The 18,959-nt window shown below is 42.9% G+C and overlaps 1 protein-coding gene across 1 annotated transcript in view; it reads left to right on the forward strand.

The window, feature by feature from the left end:
• The window catches only part of LOC128638853 (kazrin-like), a 504,435-nt gene that overhangs the window by 480,658 nt on the left and 4,818 nt on the right, over positions 1 to 18,959 (forward strand). Inside the window, exon 8 of the mRNA XM_053690987.1 lies at positions 6,930 to 7,060. Within this exon, the coding sequence (XP_053546962.1) occupies positions 6,930 to 7,060 (131 nt within the window). The remainder of the gene's footprint in view (positions 1 to 6,929; positions 7,061 to 18,959) is intronic.

Below are 18,959 nucleotides of genomic sequence, written 5' to 3' on the forward strand. Positions count from 1 at the left end.
AAATAATGTGAGAGAAAAGAAATTTGTCGTATGAACAATATATTCACCTGCTTCTGTGAACAAAACAAAAAAGTCTCCCCATAACTCCTCGCCCCACATTTTCCTCAGCCTACCTATCCCTCCAGAAGTCAGATCACCCAGCAGGCCTTGGAAAATTTTAAACCGCTTTAATGTAAAGCTTTTATTCTGAAAAAATATTCCTCCACCTAAAATAGTGATTTTTGTTTCTCATGTGCAGGAGACACATTTATTGTGCTTAAAGTTCTTTTGTTTCCACCTTTTATTAGTGGAATATGAGCAAGGTGACCACATGGTCTTCTCTAAATTCTGTTTTCTTTTTCATGTGTTGGCATTTAGTTTAAGCTGTACTTTGTAGAAAAGTGCTTAATGCTTCCTCAGACTGGCTAATCTTGTGTTCCTTGCCTTCATATGGTCCAGCTTTGTTTCTGAGCCACCTGTATTAATACTAAATTGTAAGAGAATAAGGTTAATAGTAAAATCAGTTTCTTCACGTTCTTGGTGTAAGATTTATTTAAAGGACTACACATTTTGGTTTATAACTTATTTTGGGGTCAGATTTTCTTTCTCTGGGTTCTTGCTTGGTTGTGTATAAGCTAACTTAGGCAGGAGGAGGGCGGCTATATGTGTGAAGAACCCACAATCTCATACTGATATGTTGGTTCTTTGAGTGTGAAGAACTGGTTTATCAGTAAGTATTCAGTTTGTTTTTTCCCTTATGTTTTTATGATTTGATTTTAACTGATATGAAGTACATAATATGTAAAAGACTTCTTTTTCTCAGCGTATATATGCTTGTGTGAATGTTTATACTGTGTGTTTTTGTGTATATAACAATATCTGTTTTTGCTTCCATACTGATTGGATATACAATAATTTTTATGTTTCTTACTTTTAAGTAATGGAGGATTTTAATCTCACAGTTCTATCTCCTTCATAACTTTAAATGAATATTGCTTTTTGCCTGGAAATAAGCTTTTCACTAAGCAGCAGAACAAACCTATCTTCTTCTAATAAGTTAATAAACTCAAAACAGTTGTCCAGAAGTGATTTCTTTTTTGCTGCACTTACCCCATATTGTGGGGTCAGTCACAGTATGGAAGGAAAAATGTAAGATATTGTATATCTAATTTGCATATCTTACCCAGAGTTGTCTGGGGCATTGATAACAATGTATACAGACTACTTTTATGGGAAAGCAAGCAGGGATACTTGCCTAGATGTGCTGATTTGGTTATACAGTATTTTATTATGGTTCTTTTATGTTATGAAAGATTTTAATCTTAGTTTTATCTCTTCCATCTTAAATAAATATAAATATATATATATATATATATATATATATATATATATATATATATATATATATATATATATATATTCCTTCTTAATACAAGGAGAGTCCATGGCTTTATTCCTTACTGTTGGGAAATACTGAACCTGGCTACCAGGAGGAGGCAAAGACACACCAGCCAAAGGCTTAAATACCTCTCCCACTTCCCCATCCCCTAGTCATTCTTTGCCTTTCGTCACACGCTCTGGCTGAAGTCCTGGCCTGCTGACATGACTTCTAAGTCTAGACTAATTTCCCTCCTCTTTAAGGGAAACATTTTATTTGGTCCAGGCCTGGACTCCATTATCTCCACAGTTACAGGGGGCAAGGGTGCCTTCCTACCGCAGGATAAAAAGAACAAGTCTAAGGGACAAGGTTCTAATTTTCGTTCCTTTCGTTCTGAAAAATCCCAACGTCAGCAGTCCTCTAAGCCCGAGCAAACCAAGAGCACTTGGAAGCCTGCTCAATCCTGGAATAAATCCAAACAGAACAAGAAGCCAGCCGAGAACACGTCGGCATGAAGGGGCGGCCCCCAATCCACAGCAGGATTGTGTAGGGGGAAGACTGTCTCTGTTTTTAGACGCTTGTTCCAGGGATGTGCAGAATCCGTGGATCCTGGAAGTCATAGCTCAGGGATACAAGATAGGTTTCAAATCTCATCCACCCAAGGGCAGATTTCTCCTATCAAGCCGGTCTTAAAAACCAGAAAAAAGGGAAGCCTTTCTGGGGTGCAATCAGGATCTGTCCTCCTTGGGGGTCATTGTCCCGGTTCCTATCGCAGAAAGAGGTTTGGGATTGTACTCAAACCTGTTTGTGATCCCAAAGAAAGTGGGAACTTTCCGCCCAATTCTGGACCTAAAGTGCTTAAACAAATTTCTAAATGTCCCCTCGTTCAAGATGGAGACAATAAGGTCCATTCTTCCTCTAGTGCAGGAAGGACAGTTCATGACCACTGTAGATCTGAAGGATGCTTACCTTCACGTTCCAATCCACAGGGACCACTTCCAGTTCCTAAGGTTTGCTTTCCTGGATCAGCACTTCCAGTTCATTGCACTTCCGTTTGGTCTAGCTTCGGCCCCAAGAATCTTTACAAAGGTTCCAGGAGCTCTTCTGGCCGTCGCCAAAACCCACGTTATAGCAGTAGCTCCCTACTTGGATGAAAATTCTGGTTCAAGCGCCATCCTTTTGTCTAGCAGAGGACCATTCAGGTATGTTTTCTCTCTCTTCTTTGATCACATGGATGGAAGTAGAACTTAGAGTAGAGTTTTCTTATTCCAAGCAACAGGGTAGAATTCCTTAGTACTATACTAGATTCAATTTCCATGAGGATATTTCTAACCGACCAAAGACGGTGCAAGCTAGCTTCGGCATGTCTTGCCCTCCGAACCTCCTTAAGGCCACCTGTGGCTCAGTGTATGGAGGTAATTGGTCTCATGGTGTCCAGCATGGACATAATTCCTTTTGCAAGGTTCCGTCTCAGACAGCTACAGCTGTGCATGCTGAGGCAGTGGAACAGCAATCATTTGGATCTGCCTCAACAGATTTCCCTGGGTAACCAGTCGAGAGAATCGCTCTCTTGGTGGCTCTGTCCAGATCTGTGCCAAGAGACATTCTTTCTCAGACCGTCCTGGGAGATTGTGACTACGGACGCGAGCCTCTCAGGATAAGGAGCTGTTTGGGGTGCCAAAAAGGCATAGGGCCTGTGGTCTCAGGAGGAACGCTCCCACCTGATCAACATTTTGGAGCTTCGAGCAATCTACAATGCTCTGAAGGCTTGGCCTCTTCTGGGTTTGTCCTGTTTTATCAGATTCCAATCAGACAATATAACCTTGGTGGCTTACATCAACCATCAGGGGGGAATGAGAAGCTCCCTAGCAATGAGGGAAGTATCTCTGATTCTGGAGTGGGCGGAGACCCACAGTTGTTTGCTGTCAGCGATCCACATTCCGGGTGTGGACAACTGGGAAGCATACTTTCTCAGCAGACAATCCTTTCATCCGGGGGAATGGTCTCTCCATCCCGAAGTGTTTTGCAGAGATATGCTTTAGGTGGGGGATGCCGGAGATGGATCTCATGGTGTCTGGTCTCAGTACCAAACTACCCAGATATGGGTCGAGGTCCAGGGATCCTCAGGCGGAGCTAATAGATGCATTAGCGGTGCCTTGGAGGTTCAATCTAATCTACCTTTTTCCACCATTACCACTCCTTCCTCAAGTTGTGGCCCGCATCAAGCAAGAGCAGGCGTCAGTAATATTGATTGCTCCATCGTAGGCACGAAGGATGTGGTTCGCGGACCTAGTGAGGATGTCATCTTCCCCTCCATGGAAGTTACCTTGTCGCAGGGATCTGATGGAACAAGGTCCTTTTTTTTCATCAAAATCTATATTCTCTGAGGCTGTCTGCGTGGAGAGTAAACGCTTAGTCCTAGCCAAGAGAGGTTTTTCAGAGAGAGTTATTGATACTCTCATCCAAGCTTTTAAATCTACTTATTCTGGTGTGAGGAGCGTGGTTTTCCTTGGCATAAAGGTAAGGTTGCCAGGATTCTGCTGTTTCTCCAGGATGGTCTGGAGAAGGGTCTTTCGGCCAGTTCCTTGAGGGGACAGATTACGGCCTTGTCTGTTTTACTGCACAAGAGGCTCTCTGAGCTTCCAGATGTTAAGTCCTTTGTTAGGGCTCTGATTAGGATCAGACCTGTGTTCAGGTCTTCGGCTCCACCTTGGAGTCTGAATTTGGTTCTTAAAGTTTTGCAAAGGGCTCAGTTTGAGCCTTGCTTGAAATTGATATCAAATTGTTTCCTGGAAAGTTCTCTTTCTACTGGCTATTTCCTCGGCGCGAAGAATATCTGAGATTGCTGCCTTGCAATGTGAGCCTCCTTATCTGGTGTTCCATGCAGATAAGGCTGTCCTATGTACAAAGTTAGGGTTTCTCCCTAAAGTTGTCAGACCGTAACATCAATCAAAAGATTGTGGTCCCTTCTTTGTGTCCTAATCCTTCTTCAATGAAACGTTTACTTCATAATTTGGATGTGGTTCATGCTTTGAAGTTTTATCTTCAAGCTACTAAGGATTTTAGACAAACTTCTTCCTTGTTTGTGGCATATTCTGGAAAGCGTAAGGGTCAAAAGGTCTCTTATTATTATTATTATTATCGGTTATTTGTAGAGCGCCAACAGATTCCGCAGCGCTGTAAACAGAGGGTAGTACAACAAAACAATTAAAGGGATCAGATGGGTAGAGGGCCCTGCCAAGAGTTGCACTGTTGTAATTAGCTCTTAAGAAGGTGATCTACAAACAGCTGGACTTAAGGGGGTTCAGGGGATAACAATGGAGGAGTGGAACTGGTATAAAGTAAGGTTAGCATAGGTAGGTTGTATGCATCCCTGAACAGTAGAGTCTTTAGGGAGCGCTTGAAGCTTTCAAAACTAGGGGAGAGTCTTGTGGGGCGAGGCAGAGAATTCCACAAGATGGGAGCCAGTCTGGAGAAGTCCTGTAAACGGGAGTGCGATGAGGTAACCAGAGAGGAGGAGAGTAGGAGGTCATGAGCAGAGCGAAGGGGACGGGAGGGAGAGTATCTGGAGACAAGGTCTGAGATATAGGGGGGAGCAGTGCAGTTGAGGGCTTTTTATGTCAGTGAGAATTTTGTGTTTGATCCTAGAGGCAAGAGGAAGCCAGTGAAGGGATTGGCAGAGAGGAGCAGCAGATGAAGAGTGACGTGTAAGGAAGATGAGTCTGGCAGAGGCATTCATTATGGATTGTAAGGGAGGTAGGCGGCAGGTGGGAAGACCATAGAGGACAGAGTTGCAGTAATCAAGGCGGGAAAGAGTCGATTAAAATCTTAGTTGTGTCTTGTGTAAGGAAGTGTCTAATTTTGGAGATGTTTTTAAGGTGGAAGCGGCAGGCTTTAGCCAAGGACTGAATGTGAGGAGTGAAGGAAAGATCTGAGTCAAGTGTGACCCCGAGACATCGGACATGCGGGGTAGGGGTAATGATGGAGTTGTCGACCGTTATAGAGATATTGGGGGTTGAGATTTTGGAAGAAGGGGGGGAAATGAGGAGCTCAGTTTTGGAGAGATTTAGCTTGAGGTAGTGAGAGGACATCCAGGAAGAGATCTGAGAAAGACAGTTAGTGATACGGGTTAGCAAGGAAGGAGATAGGTCTGGTGCAGAGAAGTAGTTTTGGGTGTCATCGGCATACAAATGATATTGGAAACCGTGGAAACTCTTCGACTTGCTTATCTTTTTGGTTGAGGAGTTTTATCCGCTTAGCTTATGAAACAGCGGGGCATAGACCTCCTCAGAGAATTATGGCTCATTCTACTAGAGCAGTGACTTCCTCTTGGGCTTTTAAGAACGAGGCCTCTATGGAGCAGATTTGTAAGGTGGCTACCTGGTCTTCCTTACACACTTTTTTTAAATTCAAATTTTTGTTTTCTCCAATGGGCGGCCCCTAAATTTTTTTTTTCTTTTGGCACCTTTTATACCCTGATATTTCTCCTACTGTTCCTTGTTCCTTTGGCAGAATGACTGGGGGATGGGGAAGTGGGAGAGGTATTTTAAGCCTTTGGCGGGGTGTCTGCTGCCTCCTGGTGGCCAGGTTCAGTATTTCCCAACAGTAAGGAATGAAACTATATATATATATATATATATATATATATATATATATATATATATATATATATATATATATATATATATATATATATATATATATATATTTATTTATTTATTTATATTTTTAGTAGTGTAATTTGCATAATCAAATGAAAAGGTGAATTCAGCCGATAATGGATATGCATTGATATGTGGTAGTGTTGTTCTCACTAAATATTTAATATGCAACATCTCACTAGTTTTCCTTTTGAACAAATTTAAAAATTGCAGTTCCAATTGAATATTTCTATTTACAGACATTAGTCTGCTGCACCCAGATTCTGTATAGTTTCTGTATAGTTTCTGCATAAATCAAGAACATAACAAAAATGTGAATTTGACATATATTTTTGAATTATATCACATAACTAATTTCCTAATGATTACTAGTGCTATAAATTTTAAGGGACATAGAATTGAAATTTAAATTGGTTTACGTCTATCAAATTGTAGCTCTTTCATTTGCTCTTCTTGATTGAAACGTGACTTCATTCAATTAGAGCATTTTGAGGTATGCTCAGGAATATGCACGTCTTCAGCATTGTATAGCAGCAGTGTGTATAGCAATGTTATATAAGCAACCTCTAAAGAGAGCGTTATAGTGCAGAAGTTGTGTCAACTCTATGGTTAAATGCTATATTGAACTTAAGCTAGTGTTGCTTGATGCATTGTATAAAAACATTTTTCAACCGTGTGCACCCTCTTGAACATGATACATCCAGACAGTGTGTGAAAGAGCTGCTGCAGTTTCCTCTACAGGTTGCTTGTATAACATTGCTACATGTACTACTGCTACATTGCTGCTCAAGACACATGCACACTAGTGAGCCTTTAAAATACAAGCATTTGGTTCAACATTTTGCAATGTTTTAAAATATATTTTTTATATTTTTTTTATATAAAAGAATTCCCTGCTGTTTTATTTTAAGGTGTCAGAGTTAGCCCTTGCCATTCACGGCAGCCCTCTATTATATCTGATGCATCAGCTGCAGAAGGAGATAGGTCATCAACACCAAGCGACATCAATTCTCCAAGACATCGAACGCATTCGCTCTGCAATGTAAGACGGTAGTGTAGGTTCTTTTTTTACTTCTTCATATTTTTGTTTCTTTTATATCTTTTGCAATGTTTTTATACATTTACTGCATGCCTATTAAATACGCTATATTGCCTTAAACAAGGTTTACAATTGTTTTTCTTCTGTTATGTGTGATCAGTCCACGGGTCATCATTACTTCTGGGATATATCTCCTCCCCAACAGGAAATGCAAGAGGATTCACCCAGCAGAGCTGCATATAGCTCCTCCCCTCTACGTCACTCCCAGTCATTCTCTTGCACCCAACGACTAGATAGGATGTGTAAGAGGACTATGGTGATTATTCTTAGTTTTTATGACTTCAATCAAAAGTTTGTTATTTTACAATGGCACCGGAGTGTGTTATTGCCTCTCTGGCAGAGTTTGAAGAAGAATCTACCAGAGTTTTACTATGATTTTAGCCGGAGTCGTTAAGATCATATTGCTGTTCTCGGCCGTCTGAGGAGAGGTAAAGCTTCAGATCAGGGGACAGCGGGCAGATGAATCTGCATAGAGGTATGTAGCAGTTTTTATTTTCTGACAATGGAATTGATGAGAAAATCCTGCCATACCGATAATATGTCATGTATGTATTCTTTACTCACTGGAATTACTCTGTGAAAAGTACATTAAACCTTTAATAGGTATTAATTATGTTAAACGTTTTTGCTGGAATGTAGATTCGTTTGCATTTACTGAGGTACTGAGTGAATATATGTTTGGGCACTATTTTTCCACTTGGCAGTTGCTTATTCTAATTGTGACAGTTTCGTTTCTCTCTCACTGCTGTGTGTGAGGGGGAGGGGCCGTTTTTTTGGCGCTCTTTGCTACGCATCAAAAATTTCCAGTCAGTTACTCATTGTATTTCCTGCATGATCCGGTTCATCTCTACAGAACTCAGGGGTCTTCAAAACTTCTTTTGAGGGAGGTAGATTCTCTCAGCAGAGCTGTGAGACTTATATATGACTGTGATAAAAAAACGTTACTCAGTAATTTTTTTTATGCTTTCAGATTTAATGATTTTGCTTTGCTAATGGGAACAGACCTTTGCTAAATTGTGTTAAGGATTGATGCTATAACTGTTTTTCAGTTCGTTATTTCAACTGTCATTTAATCGTTTAGTGTTTCTTTGAGGCACAGTACGTTTTTTGTTAAATAAGACTGTAGCCAAGTTGCAAGTTTAATTGCGAGTGTGTTAAACATGTCTGATTCAGAGGAAGATACCTGTGTCATTTGTTCCAATGCCAAGGTGGAGCCCAATAGAAATTTATGTACTAACTGTATTGATGCTACTTTAAATAAAAGCCAATCTGTACAAATTGAACAAATTTCACCAAACAGCGAGGGGAGAGTTAGGCCGACTAACTCACCTCACGTGTCAGTACCTGCATCTCCCGCCCGGGAGGTGCGTGATATTGTTGCGCCCAGTACATCTGGGCGGCCATTACAGATAACATTACAAGATATGGCCACTGTTATGACTGAAGTTTTGGCTAAATTACCAGAACTAAGAGGCAAGCGTGATCACTCTGGGGTGAGAACAGAGTGCGCTGATAATACTAGGGCCATGTCTGATACTGCGTCACAGCTTGCAGAGCATGAGGACGGAGAGCTTCATTCTGTGGGTGACGGTTCTGATCCAAACAGATTGGATTCAGATATTTCAAATTTTAAGTTTAAACTGGAGAACCTCCGGGTATTACTAGGGGAGGTTTTAGCGGCTCTGAATGATTGTAACACAGTTGCAATACCAGAGAAAATGTGTAGGTTGGATAAATATTTTGCGGTACCGGCGAGTACTGATGTTTTTCCTATACCTAAGAGACTTACTGAAATTGTTACTAAGGAGTGGGATAGACCCGGTGTGCCATTCTCACCCCCTCCAATATTTAGAAAAATGTTCCCAATAGACACCACCACACGGGACTTATGGCAAACGGTCCCTAAGGTGGAGGGAGCAGTTTCTACCTTAGCTAAGCGTACCACTATCCCGGTTGAGGATAGCTGTGCTTTTTCAGATCCAATGGATAAAAAACTAGAGGGTTACCTTAAGAAAATGTTTGTTCAACAAGGTTTTATATTGCAACCCCTTGCATGCATCGCGCCGGTCACGGCTGCTGCAGCATTCTGGATTGAATCTCTGGAAGAGAACATTAGTTCAGCTACGCTGGACGATATTACGGACAGGCTTAGAGTCCTTAAACTAGCTAATTCTTTCATTTCAGAAGCCGTAGTACATTTAACTAAGCTTACGGCTAAGAATTCAGGATTCGCCATTCAGGCACGCAGAGCACTGTGGCTAAAATCCTGGTCAGCTGATGTTACTTCTAAATCTAAATTGCTTAATATACCTTTCAAGGGGCAGACCTTATTCGGGCCCGGGTTGAAGGAGATTATCGCTGACATTACAGGAGGTAAAGGCCATGCCCTACCTCAGGACAAAGCCAAAGCTAAGACTAGACAGTCTAATTTTCGTTCCTTTCGTAATTTCAAAGCAGGAGCAGCATCAACTTCCTCTGCACCAAAACAGGAAGGAGCTGTTGCTCGCTACAGACAAGGCTGGAGACCTAATCAGTCCTGGAACAAGGGCAAGCAGGCCAGGAAACCTGCTGCTGCCCCTAAGACAGCATGAATCGAGGGCCCCCGATCCGGGACCGGATCTGGTGGGGGGCAGACTTTCTCTCTTCGCCCAGGCTTGGGCAAGAGATGTTCAGGATCCCTGGGCGCTAGAGATCATATCTCAGGGATACCTTCTGGACTTCAAATCTTCTCCCCCAAGAGGGAGATTTCATCTGTCAAGGTTGTCAACAAACCAGATAAAGAAAGAAGCGTTTCTACGCTGCGTACAAGATCTTTTATTAATGGGAGTGATCCATCCTGTTCCGCGGTCGGAACAAGGACAAGGGTTTTACTCAAATCTGTTTGTAGTTCCCAAAAAAGAGGGAACTTTCAGGCCAATCTTGGATTTAAAGATCCTAAACAAATTCCTAAGAGTTCCATCGTTCAAAATGGAAACTATTCGGACAATTTTACCCATGATCCAAAGAGGTCAGTACATGACCACAGTGGATTTAAAGGATGCTTACCTTCACATACCCATTCACAAAGATCATTACCGGTATCTAAGGTTTGCCTTTCTAGACAAGCATTACCAATTTGTAGCTCTTCCATTCGGATTGGCTACGGCTCCAAGAATCTTCACAAAGGTTCTGGGTACTCTTCTAGCGGTTCTAAGACCGCGAGGAATTTCGGTAGCTCCATACCTGGACGACATTCTGATTCAAGCTCCAAGCTTTCAAACTGCCAAGTCTCATACAGAGTTAGTACTGGCATTTCTAAGGTCGCATGGATGGAAGGTGAACGAAAAGAAGAGCTCTCTCTTTCCACTCACAAGAGTTCCTTTCTTGGGGACTCTGATAGATTCTGTAGAAATGAAGATTTACCTGACAGAAGACAGGTTAACAAAGCTTCAAAATGCATGCCGTGTCCTTCATTCCATTCAACACCCGTCAGTAGCTCAATGCATGGAGGTGATCGGCTTAATGGTAGCGGCAATGGACATAGTACCTTTTGCTCGCCTACATCTCAGACATCTGCAATTGTGCATGCTAAGTCAGTGGAATGGGGATTACTCAGATTTGTCCCCTACTCTGAACCTGGATCAAGAGACCAGAAATTCTCTTCTATGGTGGCTTTCTCGGCCACATCTGTCCAGGGGGATGCCATTCAGCAGGCCAGACTGGACAATTGTAACAACAGACGCCAGCCTACTAGGTTGGGGCGCTGTCTGGAATTCTCTGAAGACTCAGGGATTATGGAATCAGGAGGAGAGCCTCCTTCCAATAAACATTCTGGAATTGAGAGCAGTTCTCAATGCCCTTCTGGCTTGGCCCCAGTTATCAACTCGGGGGTTCATCAGGTTTCAGTCGGACAACATCACGACTGTGGCTTACATCAACCATCAGGGAGGGACAAGAAGCTCCCTAGCAATGATGGAAGTATCAAAGATAATTCGCTGGGCAGAGTCTCACTCGTGCCACCTGTCAGCAATCCACATCCCGGGAGTGGAGAACTGGGAGGCGGATTTCTTGAGTCGTCAGACTTTTCATCCGGGAGAGTGGGAACTTCATCCGGAGGTCTTTGCCCAAATACTTCGACGTTGGGGCAAACCACAAATAGATCTCATGGCGTCTCGTCAGAACGCCAAACTTCCTCGCTACGGGTCCAGATCCAGGGATCCGGAAGCAGTTATGATAGATGCCTTGACAGCACCATGGACCTTCAGGATGGCTTATGTGTTTCCACCCTTCCCGATGCTTCCTCGATTGATTGCCAGAATCAAACAGGAGAGAGCATCAGTGATTCTAATAGCACCTGCATGGCCACGCAGGACTTGGTATGCAGATCTAGTGGACATGTCATCCTGTCCGCCTTGGTCTCTACCTCTAAGACAGGACCTTCTGATTCAGGGTCCATTCAAATATCAAAACCTAACTTCTCTGAAGCTGACTGCTTGGAAATTGAACGCTTGATCTTATCAAAGCGTGGTTTTTCTGAGTCAGTTATTGATACCTTAATACAGGCTAGGAAGCCTGTTACTAGAAGGATTTACCATAAAATATGGCGTAAATACTTATACTGGTGCGAATCCAAAGGTTACTCTTGGAGTAAGGTTAGGATTCCTAGGATATTGTCTTTTCTACAAGAAGGTTTAGATAAGGGTTTATCGGCTAGTTCTTTAAAGGGACAGATCTCAGCTCTGTCCATTTTGTTGCACAAGCGTCTGTCAGAAAATCCAGACGTCCAGGCTTTTTGTCAAGCTTTAGCTAGGATCAAGCCTGTGTTTAAAACTGTTGCTCCACCATGGAGTTTAAACCTGGTTCTTAACGTTTTACAAGGAGTTCCGTTTGAACCCCTTCATTCCATTGACATTAAACTGTTATCTTGGAAAGTTCTATTTTTAATGGCTATTTCTTCGGCTCGGAGAGTCTCTGAGTTATCAGCTCTACATTGTGATTCTCCTTATTTGATTTTTCATTCGGATAAGGTAGTTCTGCGTACAAAACCTGGGTTCTTACCTAAGGTAGTCACTAACAGGAATATCAATCAAGAGATCGTTGTTCCTTCCTTGTGTCCGAATCCTTCTTCAAAGAAGGAACGTCTTCTGCACAATCTGGATGTAGTTCGTGCCCTCAAGTTCTATTTGCAGGCAACTAAGGAATTTCGACAAACGTCTTCCCTGTTTGTCGTGTACTCTGGGCAGAGGAGAGGTCAAAAGGCTTCGGCTACTTCTCTCTCCTTCTGGCTTCGTAGTATAATTCGTTTAGCCTATGAGACTGCTGGACAGCAGCCTCCTGAAAGAATTACAGCTCATTCTACTAGAGCTGTGGCTTCCACTTGGGCCTTTAAGAATGAGGCCTCTGTTGAACAGATTTGCAAGGCTGCAACTTGGTCTTCGCTCCATACTTTTTCCAAATTTTACAAATTTGACACTTTTGCTTCTTCGGAGGCTATTTTTGGGAGAAAGGTTCTTCAGGCAGTGGTTCCTTCTGTATAATGAGCCTGCCTAGCCCTCCCGTCATCCGTGTACTTTTGCTTTGGTATTGGTATCCCAGAAGTAATGATGACCCGTGGACTGATCACACATAACAGAAGAAAACATAATTTATGCTTACCTGATAAATTCCTTTCTTCTGTTGTGTGATCAGTCCACGGCCCGCCCTGTTTTTTTAAGGCAGGCAAATATTTTCTAAAATTATACTACAGTCACCTCTTCACCCTTGGTTTCTCCTTTCTCGTTGGTCCTTGGTCGAATGACTGGGAGTGACGTAGAGGGGAGGAGCTATATGCAGCTCTGCTGGGTGAATCCTCTTGCATTTCCTGTTGGGGAGGAGATATATCCCAGAAGTAATGATGACCCGTGGACTGATCACACAACAGAAGGTAATTTATTATCAGGTAAGCATAAATTATGTTTTTTCTTTTTTTTCTTACTAATGCTGTTCTTGTCACATGCCGTTTGATAAAATGTTTACTTAATCTCACATAATCAGTGCCCAGTTTAGGTCTTCAACAATTCAGTAAGCAATGGGGTATGTCTACATTAGAATTCTGGTACCTGAAATCTTTCGTAAGATTATTTTATGTATATTCTATGATTCTTAGTATTCGAGACTAATATATGTAGTTAGGTACAATGTCCACATAAAGTTAGTTTGCTCACAGAAACATCCGTTTTACAAAAAAACAAAACACTGAAGTTTAAGTGGAAATCTTTTTAGATGGAGCAGGGAACATTGAGTTCCTTTAAGTTTCCAACATTGTCAACTTCTGGGTTAATTCATCTAATAACAAAAATAGAAAATTGTATAGTAGACAAAACTTTATTAGTTCTGTAAACGAACAAAGTTTTCAATTTATGCAAGCATCGAATAGTATGTACTAATACAAAATTTGTCATTTAGTTTGAGTAATATTTCAGGAACGAAGGATACGGTTTAGTGTTTTCAGAACAGAATTATGTATACTGGCAGAGGTGTTTATGGGAAAATGTAAATATTGTTTTCTTCCATATGGCAGGGAGAGTCCACAACTTCATTCCTTATTGTTGGGAAATACAATACCTGGCCACCAGAGGAGGCAAAGACACCCCAGCCAAAGGCTTAAATATCCCTCCCACTTCCCCTATCCCCCAGTCATTCTTTGCCTTTCATCACTATACGAGGTGGCAGAGAAGTGTCAGAAGATTTGGATAGTCCTGTAATGGGTATGTTCCCCTCAAGAAAGGACTGGGGTTTTAAGTAATCATGTCAACCTCTCAGTGAGCGTATTGATGACAGTCTGGAGATGCAGGGAAAGTTTTCCTGCAAACCCATCCAGACTGTCGCCTAACAGCTCCTGAGCAATCAGTGTTGACGAGTTTCACTGCTTGCTGTTACACACTCAAGTCCATGTCAGAGCGTCGCTGAAAGACTGTCACACTTAAGAGGCTGTGCCTGTTCTACAGCATAGATCCTGGAGGGTAAGACCATTTTATATATACACTTTTACTATACAGGGTCACAGTGTGACTCCTTTATGCCTCGATAGGATCAAGGGTTAATATCTCCTTCAGGGAGATTATTTGAACAGCTAGGAGTTATTTATAACTGCTTTAATGAGAGAGTTTTTGGGCTCATAGACTGTGTGCTTGGAACTAACAGGTTTCACTTTCGTTTTTGAGTGTTGCGCAGCTCATAGCTTAGCGCCTTTTTCATAGCAGGGGAAGTCCTGTCCTTCGCACCACATGACCGGGTGCAGTCTTCATTTTCCTTCGATCCTGCTATGGACATCACTCCTAAGGAGAGTGTTTTCACTGTTAGCTGTCTGGGTCTAGGAGGTGGTGAGTGCCCCAGCCATTGGGTTTATAAAGGTACCATTTGTGGATATATCTTAGCTATGGAGGACTCTGATACATTATAAGGTTCCGCTCCTTCTGTACTGATTAATAATTCCTGTTCATATTGTGAGGAGGCCGTGGTTTGCCTGGCTGCTCAATTTTGTTCCATTTGCCTAAGCACTGTTCTAAAGTCTAAGAAGGGAGACAAGCGTGCTAATACTCATAGCGCTATTAGCCCCTTTGAGCCGTCTACCTCTCAGGAATCTGTGTCCCGAGAGATTACTACCCTTTCTACACTACCCGCTCCACATGCAGTTCCCTGCGGTTCAACTAATCCTTGATCTGGAGGGGGCTTTTTTCCTGTGGACTTTACCGCACAGTTAGAATCGGCGGTGTCTGCGGCCCTGAGTGCCTTACCTCCCTCTAGCAAATGTAAGAGGTTAAACATAGTTCTCCTGACCTAGAATCTAAATATTTGTCAGATTTAGCTACTATGTCCCAGCTATCCAAGGATGTGTTAGCCTCTCTAGCTTCAGAGGGTGAACTTTCTGAGTTGGACACTTCTAAACCTCCTTTTGATTTAAAATTGAGCATCTGTGTTTTTTTTATTAAAGGAGATTCTGTCTACGCTAGAGGTTCCAGAGGCTAAACTCACTGAGGAACCTAAGATACCTAAATTAGACAGGGTTTATGAAGACAGGAAGGTCCCTCTGACTTTTCCTGTGCCAGTTAAGATGGTGAACATTATTCGTAACGAATGAGAGAATAGGAACTTCTCTTTCCCCATCATCTACTTTTAAGAAAATTTCATATTCCCGGTCCCTGACTCGCAATTAGATTTGTGGGTGGCGCTATTTCTATGCTGGCTAAGTGTACTACTATCCTTTTGTAGGATAGTTCTTCTTTTAGAGAGCCTATAGATAAGAAGATGGAAACTTTTCTGAGGAAGATGTTTCAACATAAGGGGTTTTAATTTCAACTGGTGGCAGCTGTAACCGCGGTTGCTGGAGCAGCTACCTACTCGGAGCTCATTGAGGTGGAGACTCCCCTCGAGGATATTCAGGAGAGATATTCAGGAGAGAATTAAAGCTGAAAATTGCTAACTCCATCTGTGAAATGAATATGCAGATTTGCCTACATGCAAAGGCTTCTGGCTTTGCGGTCCTAGCCCACCGGGTTCTCTGGTCGAAGTCTTGGTCTGCGGATATGACTTCTAAATCCAGACTCCTTTCTCTTCCTTTTAAGGTGGAAGATTTTATTCGGTCCAGGGCTGGACTCCATTATTTCTACGGTTACTGGAGGGAAGGGTGCCTTCCTACCACCGGATAAGTAGAATAGGCCTAAGGGACGGCAATTGTCTAATTTTCGTTCTGACAAATCACGACAACGGCAATTCTCATCCAAGTCCGAGCAGCCCAAGAGTACTTGGAAGCTGGCTCAGTCCTGGAATAAGTCCAAACAGACTAAGAAGCCCGCTGAGAACAAATCAACATTAAGGCGCGGCCCCCGATCCAGGATCGGATCGAGTAGGGGGCAGACTGTCTTTTTTTTTTTTTTTTTCCAGACGCTTGGTTCTAGGATGTGCAGGATCCTTGGGTCCTGGAGGTTGTATCTCGGGGATACTGGATAGGATTCAAATCTCATCTGCCCAGGGGCAGATTCTTACTCTCCAGACTGTCTACAAGACCAGAAAAGAGGACTGCCTTTTTAGGTTGCGTACGGGATCTCTCCTCTCTAGGAGTAATTGTCCCGGTACATACGACAGAAAGAGGTTTGGGGTTTTATTCAAACCTTTTCGTGGTTCCAAAAAAGGAGGGAACTTTTCGTCCAATTCTGTACTTAAAATGCCTAAACAATTTTCTGAGTGTTCCCTCTTTCAAGATGGACACAATACGGTCAATTCTTCCTTCCTCTGGTTCAGGAAGGACATTTTCTGACCACCATAGACCTGAAGGATGCATACCTTCACGTTCCAATACACAGGGAACATTTTCAGTTCCTGAGGTTTGCCTTTCTGGATCAGCACTTCTAGTTCATAGCTCTTCTATTTGGCCTAGCTACTGCTCCAAGGATATTTTCGAAGATTCTGGGGGCTCTTCTAGCCGTTGCCAGAACACGAGGTATTGCAGTAGCGCCTTACCTGAACGATATCTTGGTACATGCACCATCTTTTTGTCTAGCGGAAGAACATTCAGAGTCCCTACTCAATCTTCTTCGATCACATGGATGGAAGATAAACTTGGTAAAGAGTTCTCTTACTCCAAGTACAAGGGTGAGTTTCCTGGGGATAATAGACTCCATATCAATGAGAATATTCCTCACAGATCAGACACGTTGCAAGCTAACTTCTGCATGTCCTGCCCTCCAGGCCTCCTTGAGACACTCAGTGGCTCAGTGTATGGAGGTAATCAGACTCATGGTGTCCTGCATGGACGACATTCCTTTTGCCAGATTCCATCTCAGACCCTTACAATTATGCATGCTGAGACAATGGAACAGTGACCATTTAGATCTGTCAACAGATTGTGCTGGACAGCCTGTCAAGAGACTTGCTCTCCTGGTGGCTCTATCCATATAATCTGTCCCAAGGCAAGTGCTTCTTGAGACCGTCCTGGGAGATTACTACGGACGCAAGCCTTTTGGGCTTGGGAGCAGTTTGGGGTGCCTAGAAGGCACAAGGTCTGTGGACTCAGGAGTCGTCCTCCCTTCCAATGAATATTTTGGTACTCCGGGCAATCTTCAATGTCTTGAAGGCTTGGCCCCTTCGGGGGTTCATCCCAGTTTCAGATTCCAATCAGACAATATAACATCGATTTCCTTTATCAACCATCAAGGGGGAACGAGCAGTTCCTTGGTGATGAGAGAAGTATCTTGGATACTAGAGTGGGCAGAGACTCACAAATGTACGCTGTCAGCGATCCACATTCGGGGTGTGGACAACTGGGAAGCTGACTTTCTCAGCAGGCAATCCTTTCATCCAGGGGAATGGTCTCTTCACCCCAAGGTATTTGCAGAGATATGTGAGTGGGGGATGCCGTAAATAGAAATCATGGCATCCCACCCCAACACCAAGCTACCCAGGTACAGGTCGAGATTGAGGGATCCTCAGGCGGAATTGATAGATGTCCTATCAGAACCATAGAGGTTCAGTCTCATATCTTTTCACTCCATTACTGCTTCTCCCTCGTGTGGTGGCTCGCATCAAGCAGGAGCGAGCATCTGTGATTCTGATTGCTCCATCGTGGCCGCGAAGGACGTGGTTTGCAGATCTGGTGGGGGTGTCCTCATCTCCTCAGTGGAGGTGTCCTCATCTCCTCAGTGGAGGTTGCCTTGTCGCAGAGATCTGCTAATACAGGGTCCCTTCGTTCATCAAATTCTAGATTTTCTGAGGCTGACTGCGTGGAAATTGAACGCTTAGTCTTGACCAAAAGAGGGTTCTCTGAGAGTGTTATCGACACTCTGGTTCAAGCTCGTAAGCCAGTTACTTGTCGTATCTACCATAAAGTGTGGAGGACTTACTTGTACTGCTGTGAGGAGCGTGGCTTTTCCTGGCATAAGGTTAAGGTTGCCAGAAATTTAGCTTTCCTCCAGGATGGACTGGAAAAGGGCCTATCTGCTAGTTCCCTGAAGCTACAGATATCGTCCCTGTCGGTGTTACTGCACAAAAGATTGGCTGCGCTTCTGAATGTGCAGTCCTTTGTTAAGGCTCTGGTTAGTATCCGACCCATGTTTAGATCTGGGGCTCCTCCTTGGAGCCTCAATCTTGTTCTTAGTCTCTTGCTGCAGTCTCCATTTGAGCCTAATGCATACTGTTGACATTTAAATTGTTATCTTGGAAGGTTCTTTTTTTGTTGGCTATTGCCTCTACGCGCAGAGTTTGTGAGATTTCTGCTTTGCAATGTGATCCCCCTTATCTGGTTTTTCATGCTGATAATGCGGTTGTACGCATTAAACTATGGTTCCTCCCTAAGGTGGTATCAAATTATAACATTAATCAAGAAATTGTTGTTCCTTCCTTGTGTCCTAATCCTTCTTCAGCGAAGGAACGTTTTCTTTAAAATATAGATGTGGCTTGAAGTTCGATCTTCAGGCTACTAAGGAATTCAGACAATCTTCCTCTTTGTTTGCCATCTATATGGGGAAGCGTAAAGGGGCAGAAGGCTACTATGACTTATCTATCTTTCTAGTAGAGGAGTGTCATCCGCTTGGAGATGAGGATAACGACTCATTCCACTAGAGCCCTGGCTTCCTCTTGGGCTTTTAAGAACAAAGTCTCAATGGATCAGATTTGTAAGATGGCTACCTGGTTCTCCTTACACACTTTTTTTTTTCTTAATTTTTACAAATTTGATGTTTTTGCTTCTGCTGAAGCAGCCTTCAGGAGAAAGGTTTGCAGGCTGTGGTGCCCTCAGAATAAGGTCCACTTCTTTTTTTTCTGTTCCCTCCCGTTATTCATTCTGTGTCCTCTGGAGCTTGGGTATAGTTTTCCCAACAGTAAAGAATTA

The sequence above is a fragment of the Bombina bombina genome, chromosome 8 (genome assembly GCF_027579735.1).
Source record: "Bombina bombina isolate aBomBom1 chromosome 8, aBomBom1.pri, whole genome shotgun sequence".
In the NCBI taxonomy this organism is placed as follows: Eukaryota; Metazoa; Chordata; class Amphibia; order Anura; family Bombinatoridae; genus Bombina; species Bombina bombina.